Source organism: Balaenoptera ricei, chromosome 4, assembly GCF_028023285.1.
Source record: "Balaenoptera ricei isolate mBalRic1 chromosome 4, mBalRic1.hap2, whole genome shotgun sequence".
Taxonomy (NCBI): Eukaryota; Metazoa; Chordata; class Mammalia; order Artiodactyla; family Balaenopteridae; genus Balaenoptera; species Balaenoptera ricei.
In genome coordinates this window covers 108,705,121-108,721,866 of record NC_082642.1, presented here as the reverse complement: position 1 = coordinate 108,721,866, position 16,746 = coordinate 108,705,121, and the positions used below count along the sequence as shown (strand labels likewise).

Below are 16,746 nucleotides of genomic sequence, written 5' to 3'. Positions count from 1 at the left end.
AATTACACTTCAGTAAATATTAATAACAACACAGTATAGCTTTAAAGGTAAATATTAGCTTTGACATTACTGAATTCAACACTGGGGCTCTCAACATTTGTGAAAACTATCAAAGTCTATGTTGGGTAGCAATCTGTTATTTTGCTTTGGCCTAATTTTGAAACATGTACTAAGACGCTAACATAGAAACGATACACTTGAACATCCAACATCCCTATTTCCCTGAGTGACATTTTGCTAAGACCTGTATTCTATGCCCCTCCAGAGCTGAAGATCTATTCTCATTGTACTCTGGTTATACACTCTAATGAAGCTGAAGTAGACAAAACAAAAAAACAAAACAAACAAAAAACCCAGAGCAGTAATCCCAAGTTATACTGGCTTCAAAAATGGGATGCAACCAACCAATTATAAATGAGCATTCAAGTTGCCAAGTATTCATATGTAATTAATACTACAGATGAGTACCCCTTAAAAAAAATTGCATGGAACCTAAAAGGTTGAGGCTCAAGAGGATTTTAGAGGTCATTTAAGATAAACAGATCCCTTCATTTATCAGATGGAGAAAGTGAGGCCCAGAGAAGTTACCTTGTTCAAAGACAGACAAATATTAATATTGGAGTCACGTCTGGGACCAAGTCTGATTTTATTTTAATGGTCACTTCAGAATTCCATGCTGGTTCCATGATAAATACAGTACAGCATAAATGATTAAGAAAAATGCTTATTAAAATATTAAGTGACAAAGGAGAGCATGAAATTATCTCTACAATGTAATCTAAATCATGTAAAAAAAAAAAGTCTAAAAAGAAAAGAAAGTCAGAATGTTAAAACTCTGGGGGAAAACTGGACAGCTACATGTAAAAGAATGAAATTAGAATACTCCCTAACACCATACACAAAAATAAACTCAAAATGGATTAGAGACCTAAATGTAAGACTGGACACTATAAAACTCTTAGAGGAAAACACAGGAAGAACACTCTTTGCCATAAATCACAGCAAGATCTTTTTTGATCCACCTCCTAGAGTAATGGAAATAAAAACAAAAATAAACAAATGGGACCTAATGAAACTTCAAAGCTTTTGCACAGCAAAGGAAACCATAAACAAGACGAAAAGACAACCCTCAGAATGGGAGAAAATATTTGCAAACGAATCAATGGACAAAGGATTAATCTCCAAAATATATAAACAGCTCATGCAGCTCAATATTAAAAAAACAACCCAATCCAAAAATGGACAGAAGACCTAAATAGACATTTCTCCAAAGAAGACATACAGATGGCCAAGAAGCAAGTGAAAAGCTGCTCAACATCACTAATTATTAGAGAAATGCAAATCAAAACTACAATGAGGTACCACCCCACACCAGTTAGAATGGGCATCATCAGAAAATCTACAAACAACAAATGCTGGAGAGGGTGTGGAGAAAAGGGAACCCTCTTGCACTGTTGGTGGGAATGTAAATTGATACAGCCACTATGGAGAACAGTATGGAGGTTCCTTAAAAAACTAAAAATAGAATTACCACATGATCCAGCAATCCCACTACTGGGCATATACCCAGAGAAAACCATAATTCAAAAAGACACATGCACCCCAATGTTCACTGCAGCACTATTTACAATAGCCAGGACATGTAAGCAACCTAAATGCCCATCGAGAGACGAATGGATAAAGAGGATGTGGTACATATATACAATGGAATATTACTCAGCCATAAAAAGGAACGAAATTGGGTCATTTGTAGAGACGTGGATGGATCTAGAGACTGTCATACAGAGTGAAGTAAATCAGAAAGAGAAAAACAAATATCGTATATTAATGCATGTATGTGGAACCTAGAAAAATGGTATAGATGAACCGGTTTGCAGGGCAGAAATTGAGACACAGATGTAGAGAACAAATGTACGGACATCAAGGGGGGAAAATCGCGGTGGGGTGGAGGTGGGGGTGGGATGAATTGGGCGATTGGGATTGACATGTATACACTGATGTGTATAAAATGGATAACTAATAAGAACCTGCAGTATAAAAAAATAAATAAAATTCAAAAATTCAAGAAAAACAAAAAAAAACCCAAAAAACTCTGGGCATTGATATTTGGGGTATGTAAATGCTTATATTTATGTATTTGTTTAATTTTTTTCTTTATTTTATATATGTTCCATATTTTCTACAATGAATAACTGCTACCTATATGTCAGAATAAAAAACAAAATGGAGAGATAAACATGCCATTAAAAGCCAGCACTTGTAATTTTAACTATGGTTAATTTGCAGCATGCCAAATAGAAAACTAATTTGCTGTTAAGGATGCATTGTTAAAGTATTTCTCTGGTTAAGTAAAGCAACTGCATTGTTTGAGGGAAAAAAATCAAGAGTAAATGGGGTGAAAGTATATCCAGGTACACATACAAACTGAAGTGTTAGAAAAATATCAATAAAAGGCATTTTACTATGAATTTGTTGTTCTTTATTTATAGAAAAACAAGCAGTTAATACTAAACATAAATGAAGCAAATGGTAACCTCTGCCTTTTATCCCACTTGCCAATATGAATTTAATAAACAGAATGTAAAATTTTAATCTCCAATTAGCAAGATTTCATGTACTTTGTTTTTTGATGTTCTCTGAATTAGAGGTAATTGAGCTTAGATGTTTTAATTACATATACAAATATCCAGAGTTCATTTGGTGCTACAATATCATATGTTATTAGTGATGTACAACCTACTACACAGAATATATATATTTGCTTCTGACTTCTATGTCTGCTACATATCTGGCAGCTCCAAGAAAAGTGGCCACTAAAGAATGGTCCAGTGCTTAGTTTCCCACTGCCCCCTAAATGATGTCAAATTTCACACTCATGCTTTTTCTCATGCACACCCCTTCCCAACTGTGCCCATCCTCCATGACTCAGGAAATTTCCATCCTCTCTACAAGACATCCTTGACTTACAAAGTCTATAATAGTCTATTCTCCAAGCTTATATAAAAACTAACAAGCTAGATGCATACAGTTTAGTGGCTAATGTTCTCTTGTGATTTCATGTACGTTAACTTTATTTTAAAGTAGATGGTAAATTTCTTGGGAGCTGGTATCTAGCTTATCGTTCTTTTGCATCCAGTGACCAGCAGAGGAAGGAGTGAAGATGCTCTAAGACTTTCAGTTAGAAATGAGGATCTTAGCAGATGATAAAGTCAATCCACCAAGCAACCAAGTGCTATCAGTATACCATTAAACAGCAAACATAGTAAGGTGTTAAGGGAGAAGCAGAGATTACGAGAAAAGGGTTTTGCCCTTAAAACCTTATAATCTTTTTAATGTGGAGAGGCACTTTAGTATTAGAAAACAGTAGAGCAAAGTACATAATTAAATGTGTAGAAAATAAACTCTAGGAGGAGGAAGAGAATCAGTCTTATTACCATCATTATGACTGAAGTCACAGAAGTTTTCATACAGAAATAGAGCCTGAGACATGGATCTTTAGAATAAAGATTCTGAAAACTTGGTGCACAGAAGGGAACAGCATGAAAGACTCATAAAACCAGAAAAAAAATCAAGACAAGATTAGAGGGCAAGCATTAGGAATTCCTGAACGATATTTTAATTGGGTAAAATTCTGTGGATAGCAGGAGAGCACAGAATTAATTTAGAAGGAAAGAAAGAAACATGTTGGGCTTTGAGTAGGAAAGTGATCTGGGGAAAGCAGAATTTAAATCAGCTACCTGAATAAAATATACTGGAGGAAAGACAGGCAGCCTGATTTAATATAGAGTAGGAAAATGGCCATCAGGAGACTTGGTTTTATCCAGGTTTGATTTGGATAGACACTATCCCTTAACTGTCTGATATGCTTCTTGTGTCCCCATTTTTTCAAATGAGACACCTAGTTTAACTCATTTTTCTAGCTTTAAAATCCATTGATATTCCATTCTGAGATCATATCATATGATCAGGTAGAAGGCTCTTTCAGTTGTCCCGTTATAAGCCAGAATCAGGGCAATGGGGAAGATTAGCTGAATATGAAAAACTTTAAAAGAACAATCAACAGGACTTAGTGGCGGAATGGATTTGAGACATGAGAAAACTGGAGGAACCAAAGATTATTTTATGATGTCAAACTGGGTAGTGGGATAAATGTGATACCTCTAAGGAAGAGACATGAATTGGAAAGGAGAGCTCATTGTGCTACTTGAGCCTCTTCTTGGAGGCAGGGAAGACTTAGCTTTTTCTCTGTTGCTTTATGTGTAATCTCAGAGTGTAGGTAAGTCTCAAAAATGCTGTAGTTATCAGCAAAGAATCAGAAAGGATCTCGATTTCTGGTACTTTAGTTTAAAAATCCAGCTGGTTCATTTTTATTGATGCATATTCACCCCTGTACTTTCTGTACTGAGAACCTCAAAACCACTCTTTATAACAACTTTATGCATGGACAGTTGATCTCCAAATTCAGTAAAACTCACTTGATGCTGGGGAGAAGGGTGGCAGCTGGAGGGGGAGGAGAAAGCCGGGGAGGAACATCATATTCTTCACTTCCCAGGTGACCATTGGAAAAGACCTAAAGGAAATCAAGGGGTTAGTTTAGAATTTAACTTCTGGAGGACCTTAAAACAATAGCAGTTCTTAGACAATCTATAATTTTGAAGAGAATATATAATTTCAGTTTATTTGAACAAGTGAAATATCATATAATATACTTAGGAGTTAGGAGCACCATAGTGATTATTTACCGCCACCCGAAAGTAGCACCATTTTTTATGTGAAAAAATAAAATACAACCTGATTCTTAAACATATTGAGAGGAGATGCTATAATTTTTATAAATCTATAGATAGCTAGATAAATAGTAAAAGTCCCCAAACATGATCAGTTTTTATTGAAAAGTTAGCATTCTCTGTAAGGATTCAATAAAGAAAAAAGCAGCACTGGTGCAATTCTTATTTCAATTCCTCCCAAATAAAAGTGTTCTAAATGATATCTCTCTGGGGTTAACAGAACATTTCTAAACTTCTTGATAAAACAATACATGAGTATAACCAGAAATGCCTTTGTTCTTTCAAGGCTGAAGCTTCAGCACTGCTGGTAACTAGAGACCTGGTCTGGCTTTCAGAGTGCAAGCAATTTTAAACATAATTTTTGGTGTGTGAACAACACAAACCAAAATTGTTACCTTGCTCATAAGGTACCATAGAGAGCCAGTGTTTACTCAGAATTCGGAAATTCTGGTTTCCAGATTGCTCAGTTACATATGGGAACTGTCTGAATAACTGCTCTTAACTAATCCAACAACTTGCGATGAAAGCAACTTAAAAGAAAAAAAGAGTAACTTTGCAAAGACAGATTAAACATATTTTAAGACCTTTAATCATTAGGGTTTTATCATGAAGCTCTTTCCCAAACTCTTTACTAGTTCATATTTAAAAGGTGTAGGCTGATTTCTGGCAAAAAGGATGTGATGTAACTTGAATAGTTCTAGATAACCCAATCAATGACCTACCAATTTCTTTTTTCACCCCTCAGTTCTAAAATGGTGTTGAAGCTTTAGAGTGCAAAATGGAAAAGGCCATATCCTTCCCTACCAACTTAAGAAAAGGAACATGTTTAAAGAATCCATTTGAAATATATCAATGTTTGCAATTTAAAGCTACACAATATAAATTTTATAGCATTAAAGTATCACTCTAAAAATAAGTCCTGTGCTATAGCTTTGATTTCTCATTAGATTCAATACACTAGAGATACACTATGACAAAAATACCTCTTAGGGTTTCTGACTATGGACCAAATAACAGAACAAGGCAGAGTTTTTTCGATTTTGCTAGAGAAAAGAAATGTCTCAGTAGATATTAATTATTGTATAGTTCAATGAAAACCTCTAACATAAAAAAATCCCTTTTAACCAACAAATACATGTGTCAAACCGCAAGTGCTCACTGTATAATGGGCATATTAAAGTCATCCTTAATTTGAGTCCTGTGCAATTGTTGCCAGAATGGATACAATGTATGATTTCTGCAATCAAATCTCCTTGATGTTTCTGTCATAAACACATTTAAAATTCATTCTGGGAAATGTAATATGGGTTTATATGCAATTATTTGTTTTAATAGGAGCAAGTATCTAATGTACTGTTGAATACCTAGTAAAATTTCAGCAATTATAAAATAAAAGAGAGCTATGGGAATAACAATTTCTGTTGTATTAGTTCTACATGAATCTTTTTCAGGACAAAGACTCTAATTTCCTCATTTTATAGGACATTCCTTCAATGCTTTACACACAGTAGGGCTCAAATGAACATTGACTGCTGACTGACTTACATTATACATATGTGCATGTGTCTAAAGGACCTAAAAATGCAGGTACTAAAATGACGTTCATGTTTCTGTTCATCTAAAGTGGCTGGATGACAAGATTTACGATTATTTCATTCTGAACTCCATGTTCCCACCTGCATCCATTTCATTAGGCAAAATCATTTTATCTAAAACTACTTTAGAGACTGCAGTAAGTCACAACTTTTTGAGCCAAAAATAAATATTTTACGTCCTCTGGAAATCTGCAAAGCCTTTTTGCATAAAGGAGAAAACAGTAGTTCCTCAAATGTGTAGATTGATAGTATCAACTGAAGCAGTTCACACTGAAATCTCACTGATTCAGGCCTTCTTAAACGCTCAACTAAGGAAACATCTTTTTCTTCTGCCTTCCTAGTTCACTGTTGCAAATTTACCACAATTCCATTGGACATGCTACCAACTTAAATATTCTGATTCTATCATTCCTCTGCCAAAAAAGTTTTCAAAGCTCTTTTTTGTCTACCAAGTTAAAGATAACTTAGTATAGAATATGAGACACTCCACTCCGTAACTGCTTTCAGTTTATATTGCCATAGGTCTACCTACCGTACTTACTCTCTCTGTATGCCCTAGAGTCTGTCCAAAATTGACTTCCTGCACTGTGCTTACCTTCCCACCTCCATGCTATTCCTTCCTGTCATGTCTACAACAACACCACCTACTGATCTTTTAATGTCTACAGATCCCTCTTGCATGAAGCTTTCTTTATTCCTTCTTTTACCCTGCCTCTCAATTGGAATATTTCTTCCCCTAGGGCATCCCGCATTATATATTCTGGATGCTTCTCCTATGCCTCATCCCTTAATTATATACCTGTCTCATCCTCACTAGACTGTGCTTGATTCATTTTGTATTTGCCACAGTGTCTTGAACATCCTACTCATTTAACTGAAAGAGGCTGAAGGAATAAGAATACATTAAGGGGAATTTATACTACCTGTGGAAGAAGTATAATCTGAGTTATCACAAAGTTTATTATAAACTCTAGGTTACTCTAGGTTACCCTGGATTAATATTTTTCACGTGCCTCAAGATAACATTTCATCCTAATTTTTAAGTTTGAAATATCTTCTTATGATTCAGATATTGTCTAAAAATTAAGGTTAAAGCATTTGGGACCCTTGAGATGTAGGGAAAACAAACACAATTGTGATAATCTTAGCACAATTAAGAAAAATATTTTTAATTACAAAACCCCAAACACAACCCCCTTCCCCCATCCCACACATGTAAGCCCACACATACACTACACCAAAAATATCGCTATAATTTATCCTTCAGCAACATTAGATTAAAAATGAAACCTGTGTACACAGAGGACTTACTTTCTGAAAGACAACACCTGAGATTCATAGATAAGTTTAAGTTCATTCTTATAAACATGTGCCTCTCCACCAAAATAGCAAAAGCCGCAATCTCAAAAAGAGGAATCATTCTATGTATTTATCTAGCAACATCTTCAACAGATTATTGTACACAAGGTCATTTTAGAATAATGTCACTTGAAGTAACATAAGTCAGAGATCATTTTTATCCCATAAGAAACAGTAGCATTCTTAATCTTTTAAGAGGAACAAATAAAGATAGTTGGACACAGTGTTAGTATCTAGATGTAAGGAGTTAACATTTCAAGTCTCCAATGATATTTTAAAACATTTTAGTGCAATAAAATAATTAAACAAACCAACAACAATAAATAAATATCTAGCCAACAAAGTATTAATTAAGGAACAGGTTTATAATGTGGCTAGAATTTGAGGGAATGGAAACAGTCCTATAGGAAAGAAATCTCTTACCAATAAAATAAAACAAGGTAAATAAACCTAACAACTCTTAGCTTTCAGGTTCATGTTAAAAAGTAAAGTATTACCTTAGCTAACCTTGATTAGGCTAGGTGGGAGGGAGAAGAGAAAAGGGAGTAAGTGAAAGTCACAGAAAATTCTTACACTTCATTTTAATTATGAATTAGAGGGCTTTTTTCCTTAGAGTTCTTTACAGTTAGCAAATAGAGTAATTAGAATTTAATTTATCCTTGCTTCCCTTACCATTTATCTAGGGAAGATGCAAATAAAAAGGGCAAATGGTTCTAATGGGCGACGGGAACTGGCACACTGACAGAGGACACACAACAAAGGGGAGCAAGTCCTCACCCTATTTATAGAATGTTTAGTTTCATGAATTCCCCTTATGGTATTACATATGTACACTTAATGTTAAACTTTTAGCACTCATCTCAGTTTTCTTATCTTTAAAATGGGCAGATGATATTTAATTTGAGATATTTCCTTTAATGAAAACAAGTCTGAACGATAGTTGTTACTATGTGACACAAAAATGTATTTGCTTACATTTGGAGAGACTGACGGGTTATGTGAAGATAACACATCAGCCTCCAAGTATCTAAATCCCTATACCCTTTATTCCCATGATAACATTTAAAAAAAAAATTTTTAAAGACTACACACTAGGTATGGAGGGTGAGACTATATCGTAACACTTACATTTTCGTTAATATACAAGTCTTTTTAAATCAAAATCACTTCCCCTTCTTCTTCAACCCTTCTCCCTTGTCTCCCTCTTATTGTGAATATGTGATCTATCTATAGAAAATGACTACTTTTCTAAAAGAGTAAAAAATCCTATTTTAAACAAGAAAGTTACATTTTACCTTTGGCTGAAGGCCAGTGCTGGAAAAATACATTAAAAGAACTGTCTACGCTCCTAGTGTACCATAGAGATCTTCTTCCTCCAAGCCCTTTCCTGCCCTACCCCGCCCACCTCCAACCCCAGCATGCATATACTCTTTCGCCTCTGTCATCAACCTAACTGTAATAACTCAGCAACCCAGTTATTGAGTGTTTGCAGAGTATTCATTAGGCACTATGCTAAATAAGAGCAGAGAGGAAGGGGAGAAAGAGATAATGATTTGGGTCTTAAATTAAAAAAAAATAAGGACAACTATTTTAAATGAAAATGAACTGTTACAACTTATACTAAGACTCCACATCTAGTTTGGTTTTATTCCATAACCAAGGGGTATGGGGGCTTAGATATTTAGAGGGTAACTATTCTCCTAGAAACTAGGTCCTATTATTATTTCATTTCATAAAGTAAGGGAGATAAGTGGAATTGGGGGCATAGATGTAGTAAGTTGCTTGCATCCACAAAGCCAGTGAATTCTAGAGCAGGAGGTAAAACTGAGGTCTGATTCCAGAGCCTGGTGGATTTATGTTGATCAGATTTTTAGTTTTGTTACAATGCAGCTATCAGGTTTGCCTTATCATTTTTACTTCTGCCTAAAGGAGTTAAACAGTTCCTCTTCTATAAAAACATTCTGTTAAATTTGTAAGGGGAGAGAACATTGGGATTCTGGTTATCCTGAACACTAGGAGAGTCTTGTATGTAGAAAGTGCATACAAATATGTAATTAAATCAATCTGGATTGAGGAACTACAGAGACGTAAGTTAAGAAACAAACTCCAACCCAGGATCATGCAGAGACTGAGAATTACAGGATCCTAGATGGACGCAGTCTTCCATCGGTTGAAGCTAGCCTCTAAGTCTCCCAACAGTAAAATAAGAAGAGGAATTGGGCTTTTTCTACTTTATGTCAGTTGTGATATACCTTGTGGTCTACTGAAGTGGACCCATTTTTCCTTCAAAAGACAATAAAAGAGGAGAATAAGGGGAAACATGGTCTGTTTTATAGCATTTAATACATTATGTATAAATCCTTCTTTATAATCTGCCTTAAAAGTCAAACAACTATACTGAAATGAGAAATCTTAGATGTCTAATTTTGGTTAAAATATTAATCTAGTTGTAACTTGAAGTTAACTTTGAGAATATAAGCATTGCAATGCTAATACACACAACATATGAGATTAGACCTTCATGAATTTTAATGAGCCTAATTTAGATGGAACTAAACAAATTCAGCTTTCAATAAGACATAAATTTTGCACTTTACTCAATGTTCTCTGGGATATTAACATGTATCAATGATCAGGACATGAAACTTCACATAGAAAACATGTAAAGGAATCTTTATAACTGAAATCACTACTAATACTTCATACCTATAGTTAATATAATAAAAATAAAATTTCATACCTATAACCTAAGAAATTATAACCCCAATTTAAAACCACCACCATCCATACAAAAATTAATAGCCTGTATTCTAGGGCTTAGAAGGGCAGGTGTATTTAGTGCTAAGACTGTATAACATATTATCTAAGAAGAACCCTGAAACAAGAGGTCTTCAATGAATTGTCTAAGATAATTATTATATTTTAAGTATTTCTGAAGTCCATTCAGGAAATAAATTGTAATATGTTGCTAAGATATAACCACTCATGTCGGAGCTCTTCTGAACACTCTCCTTAAGGCAAGTGTGATCATGTATGAATGAAAAGCAATAGAGACTAAAGGGAAGAAAAAAATCACTGGAAAAAAAAAAAAGGCAGGTCCTTCTGATCAAGATTCTAGGTTGTAGAAACATACTTTTGAAGATAAGCTCTCCATTTTCAGAGAACATTATAAAAATGCTTTTATAAGTGCTTTCTCTTCCATTTACATCACCTTTGCTTGACCTTGAAGAAAACCTTTACAGATCTTCATATTTATAATAGATGAAAGCCTGCAGGTACCAACAAGGCACTAACAAAGAGTTACGGCAAACCACCACCACTCTTCCCCTGTGTTTTGAGTGCCTGAGTAGACAGTTTTGACTCTTGCTATCCTCGCTACCCTAGAATATCACTAATAATTAAATCTTATACAGAGTTTTCCTTCACACGTGTGCATGTGCATGCATGTGTGTACACACATACAGGAATTTAGTACATGTCGTTCTTCACACTTCTTTGTTTCTTGATTAACTCACCAACTACAAACTATTATTTTGAAGGAATAGTCTACTCCCCTAAAATAACAACTTAAGATCAAAAGAGATGGGAACACTTAAATATTACAGTCTTCAAAAGAGGCAAAGCCTCCTTCAGCTGAAGGAAGATGGTGACGATCTGATCTGAGTCAAAAATATCATGGACACAAATACCAGGAAACATTACAGGACAGCTCTGCCAGGGGCCCACTGAGGGTTCGAAACTCAGTGATTTCTGCTGCTGCCTCTTCGGTTCCCTGTATGCTTAAATTCTTTTCTGTACATATAAATGACAGTGGTAATATCCTTCATGTTAGAACTCAACATGTGTGACAGTCTTTCAGTTTTATAGAGAAAGACCTTGCTTTCCAACAATGAACTGGACCTGTTGTTTTTATGTATGTGAGAAGTTCATTCTACCTGGTTGCCTAAGGTGTGCTGTCCCAGGTAACAGTAACTCCAGTGACTGATTGATGATATGCTATAACCATACAACTTTTTTTTTCAAATTAGATAGAAGTAAGAGAGTTAAATAAAAAAGACTGCTGATTCTCCCATTGACAACATTAATAGGAAAAAATTTTGCAGATGAAATAAGGGAAGGTGAACTAAATCTCTGGCAAATTGGTGTCTTCATATGAAAATTAAATCATTACTTAGAACCTTCTTCCTGACTTCTGTTAGTTTCAAGTGTTAAAGAGCTTCTGATTATTTATAATTTGCAGATAATTAAAGACCTGCAGGGAAGTGTCACACTAGGTGACAAAAACACCACTCAACCTTTTATACTACCTCTTATCAGAAGACTATAAGCAGATTATTTAGCTTCAGCTTTGAGTATTTCTTACCTTGGCTGCTTCTAAAGGCAAATCATGGCGTCTGTGTTTCCGCATAAGCACTGGGTCAGAGCCCATTCTACTGTGCCTTCCATTTACATTTGAACTCGCTGTGATTCCAGGCTTTGGAGAGGCATCCCCTAGGAGGCGACATCCCACTGACTGATTAGTCCCAAGCACATCCCGAGGGCACCAGGCTTCCAGAGGCATTGGCTGGTCTCTGGAAGGCACACTTTCCATGTGAAGGAAGTGACGACTCAGTCTATTGTCAGGGGGGATTGGGGGAGGTCTCTCAGGTGGAGGAGGAGGAGGGTCTCTTAAGGGAGGTGGTGGTGCTGGGAGTGGTTTATCTTGTTTTCTCACCATGCAAGGAGAAGACTAAAGAAACACAAGAGGAAAAAGAAATTAAAAGAGGTTCCATGCACTGAAATGACTTCCAGACTAGTATACTATTGCTTTTGTTTTCTAAGCCATAGTAGGGCTTTATTAGATTCCTGTGCCATCTTTTAATGCGTTTCTTTTATCACCAACTAATGAAAGTTTAAAAAATTAATGAAAAACTCAAATATATCTCATTAAGATTTCTTTGTAGAAAATGAATACGTAGACTCAAATGTTAGGATTATAAGGACTACAGGAAAACGTAGCAGAATATCAAAATTATATGGTGATTTTGACTGGTTGACATTAAAATAATAATGAGTCATTAATTATTTTATTTGCATGTTTCTGTGATTTAGGAGAGACAGCAGAAACCATCAAAGTTGTTGTTTTACTTTTTAAAAGAGCACCTTGATTTGTAATATCTTTGGAAGACTGAAAATGTTGGTTTTGTTATTTTTGTGTTCACCTCTATAATACAGAGCAAGTGACAAGGGAGAAATGTGCTCCAGTTCTTTAACAGTTAATACCAGAATAGTGAAAATTCACAAATAATAGAGCAGCATTATTTACAGACCTTACTTGAGTTTTATGGATCTTAAAAAAAAAAAAAAAAATCAGTCTGATTCTTATGTGGAAATATGAAGGTATAAGCTCCTGAACTGAATCTATGTGACTTTCACCGTTTTTATTTTCATTTACATAGTTCGTCTGATGAATGATTTGTGCTTTTATTGTTTGAAAATATTAGCGAAGAAATGTGTGCTTACATAATTCTGACTAAATAACATCCTAAAAAGTCTTAATATGATCTTAAAACCATGTTAATTATAATGTAGAAAAGTCCAATACTATTAAAATACTGTGCTTCCAAATAGTTTTAGACCATAACGCATATTACCGAATGGGATTAATATTTAAAATCTTATATTTAATAAAGTAAAATATTCCGTCTTCAAATTTGGAAAAAAATCTGCACAGAACTAAAACTGTGGACTTAGATGTACAGATAGAATTATGTCTTTAATATTAAACAGTAATGCAATTACTTTGCAAATACTGTAATTCTTGGTAATTAATTCCTTCAGGTATAAAAGGTACATATAATTCCCTCTTCTGAGTCACCCTGAAACATGGGTGATAATCTATCACATCTTAAGCCCTATGCAAATATACTCCCATAACATTTTTCTTGTCAAGACACTATGAAAATGAGTGTAAAATATCATTTAATAAGAGCATGCAATTTATTTTAATACATATAATGACCTTTTAAATCCATTTTACAGAATAACTATACTTACTCTGCTGTTTATTTTAGCAAATCAGGGGGCTGTTACAGACGTGTGCTCTCTCTGAATAATTATGTAACTTTTATAGCAATTAAGCAAGGAATATGATAGTGGACTCATATAAACAAAACAAGAGCCCCATCAAAGGTGTTCGTAAACAAGAGCATAAGAAATATGAGTAACGGAATTTTAAAAACCTGAGCAATCAATAATCATCACATAAAATTATTATCTATGTTTCTAATAAAATTGATTTACCTTTGGTGAACCAGTTGGGCTGCCACAGGGAGACCGAACTACGCCTTTCTGAATTAGATCCAGGCGAGGAGGCACTGGTGGCAGGCTTAAATGTGGGATCTGGAGAGGGTCTGGATGTGGCTTTCTTCGCTGTGCAAGGGGAGAGGATCCCGGTGATGTGACTGGGGAATTCTGCCTGTCAGTGCACTAGAATATAAAAAGAGAATGATGTTTGTTTGATGTGTAAAGTACATACCTTTCAGTTCTTAAGACATTTGGTTTTGAGAATGTATCTGCCATTGCACATCTGTTAAAATAAACTCACTTAGTTTACTCTGATTAGTAGATGGAAAGAGCTCACATTGTCCCTCAAGAGCAGTATTATGTAAAGAATAAACGGATTAGTTTTTCCTACATATTGTAGAAAGGGCCTAGGAAAAAACCAGCAAAAGGGTAGTTTAAAAACAATCAAATGCAGGCATTCTTCTAGAAACCTGTCTACATTTTATGAGAAACATGCAATGCAGTAATGCACATTGCTCTTGGTTATCTGTATTATAGAATTTTCTTAGGTCTTTGGGTTTATAATACATTCTAGAACTTAGAAATCATTTTGTTCCATATAAAATACGTATCCAGTGCATAATCTACTTTCCTACAAACCAATTAAATCAGACAAGGTTTTTAAAAAATTTGTGTATTTAAAATAAACAGGTTTAAGACCAGATATTTTCCCCCAAGCCTTCACATGGAAAATAAATCCTCAAGTTAAATGTTCTTCTTTAAAAACAATTAAATCTAGGAAAGTCTGTACTTCTAAAAATCTGATAGATTTCTATTCTATTACAGGGTTTCCATGTTATCTGGTAGATAAAAGAGCACCAAAAAGCCATCAAAAAGTACTTTGATTTGTATGTATGTGTGTAACCCTTTCTGTTTCAGAAGTGTGTGTGTGTGTGTGTGTGTGTGTGTGTGTGTGTGTGTGTGTGTGTTTGACATAACCTGATTCCTATTCGATATAAAAGCCATCCTAATTAACCAGATAGCCTCACTTAGGATCACAATATTCTGTTCTGAAATATCAAGCAGTTTCCTTTTCAAGGCTAAGTTACTACCTACCTCTTTGGAGACCTAGGCTTAATTTTTATACCTACTACATTAATCTAGCATGCTTTGATATTCATCTGTTTCCTAGTGCTAGTATTTATAAGGACTTTTAGGCTTGTTTTTAAGCCATTTCCCCCTAACATTACTTACCTTTGTAAGAGTAGTCAATGTCAACTGACAATTTAATTTCAACTCTAGCAATAGTGAGAAAGATTTAGCCATTCTGTCCTTAACTGAGATGTGATAATAAATTTGTGTTCATGTCCACACTTAGTTACGTCATGTAAGGTCTTTTTTTTCTAATTTACTAAAATTGTGGTTTGTCTGATGTTTTTCTCATGATTAGACTAGCATTATGTGTTTCTGGAAGGAAGGTCATGTTGGTAAAGTAACACTTTAACCACATCACGTCAAGGGTCTACACTATCAATGTGATTCATCACTGTTGATGTTGACCTTGATTACCTGGCTGAGGTATTGACTGTCAAGGCTTTACACGATAAAGTTACTTACTTTTTCTTCCATTTTCCTTACTGTACTCTTTGCCAGGAAGTTACCATGTGCAGCCCACACTAAAGGAGAGGGGACTTATGCTTCCCCTGGTAAAGGCTTTTTAAAAATAAATTTGAGTGTCTAAGCAGAAGCTTCTAGACCACACTTCAGGTGTACTTGAATATTGCCACGACATTGCTAGACTGTCAATTCTTTGTCTCTCTCAACAGATGCCAAATAACTTAAAATAGGTCAATAAATTCAGATGCACTTTCACATGTAAATTTTAAGACCCCTTTCTTATTAATTTCATGATTCTTTTTTATATCTCTTACCTACTTAACTGAAGGAGAAAAAGCAGAAACTGTAGAGTCATAAGCTGATTTTCATGCAGCCAGTATTCTTAATAAAATAACGTGACTTTTACCCCAAAAGTCATGGAGCCTCACATGGTCATGAATTTGAACCTTACGGAGTAATACCAATCCAAAAATGATCACGGACAGAACAGAAAAAACTCCTTGTGTCAAACTAAGTGCATCACAGTTCGTAGCAATCAGATCAGGAGATGTCACAGGACATCTAATTCTCCACAATTCCCATTAAGGGTAAATTACATTCTCCGAGAACTAGAAAAAATGTTACCTGATAAAAATCCTTTATTGATCTGGTTATTATTCTTTACAAAAAAAGACTCAAGAAGCAAAGCTATCCACATGGTTCCTATCCTGTAAAGAAATAATTTTTACATAGATATACAGAGACTACATAGCACTGCACTGTTTCAGTTACTTGCAGAGAAATTTTTCACTGCTTGTTGCATTTACTGCAAAGACCTATGCTCCTCCAAGCATTTTTCTTCCACAACTCCCTGCCTGCTTCCCTAATTACCTGGAACAGGAAGGAGAATCCTGACAGAGCCAGCAGCCCACCATCATCATTAGAACTTGACTTCTGGTTTAACTACTAATTTAATATTTAAGCAGTTACCATATTCCTAGTGTGTTTAAATAATGGGATGGACTTGATTTGAAGTGGGTGAACTGTTAAGATATTGAAAGGGTATATTGAAAATCTTTGGACAGACATCCAAACCACTGTGTGTGGTGCAGAAGTAACCCTGAACTTCTAGTTACCTCCAGACA

At 35.0% G+C, this 16,746-nt stretch overlaps 1 protein-coding gene across 6 annotated transcripts in view; it reads right to left on the bottom strand.

Moving 5' to 3' along the window:
* Positions 1–16,746, bottom strand: part of CBLB (Cbl proto-oncogene B) — a 210,045-nt gene that overhangs the window by 40,522 nt on the left and 152,777 nt on the right. For all 6 annotated transcript variants that reach the window (XM_059921208.1, XM_059921211.1, XM_059921212.1 and 3 more), the window contains exons 11-13: positions 14,024–14,209; positions 12,105–12,470; positions 4,476–4,570 (exon numbers count right to left, since the gene is read on the bottom strand). In XM_059921208.1, coding sequence (XP_059777191.1) covers positions 4,476–4,570; positions 12,105–12,470; positions 14,024–14,209 — 647 coding nt within the window. The remainder of the gene's footprint in view (positions 1–4,475; positions 4,571–12,104; positions 12,471–14,023; positions 14,210–16,746) is intronic.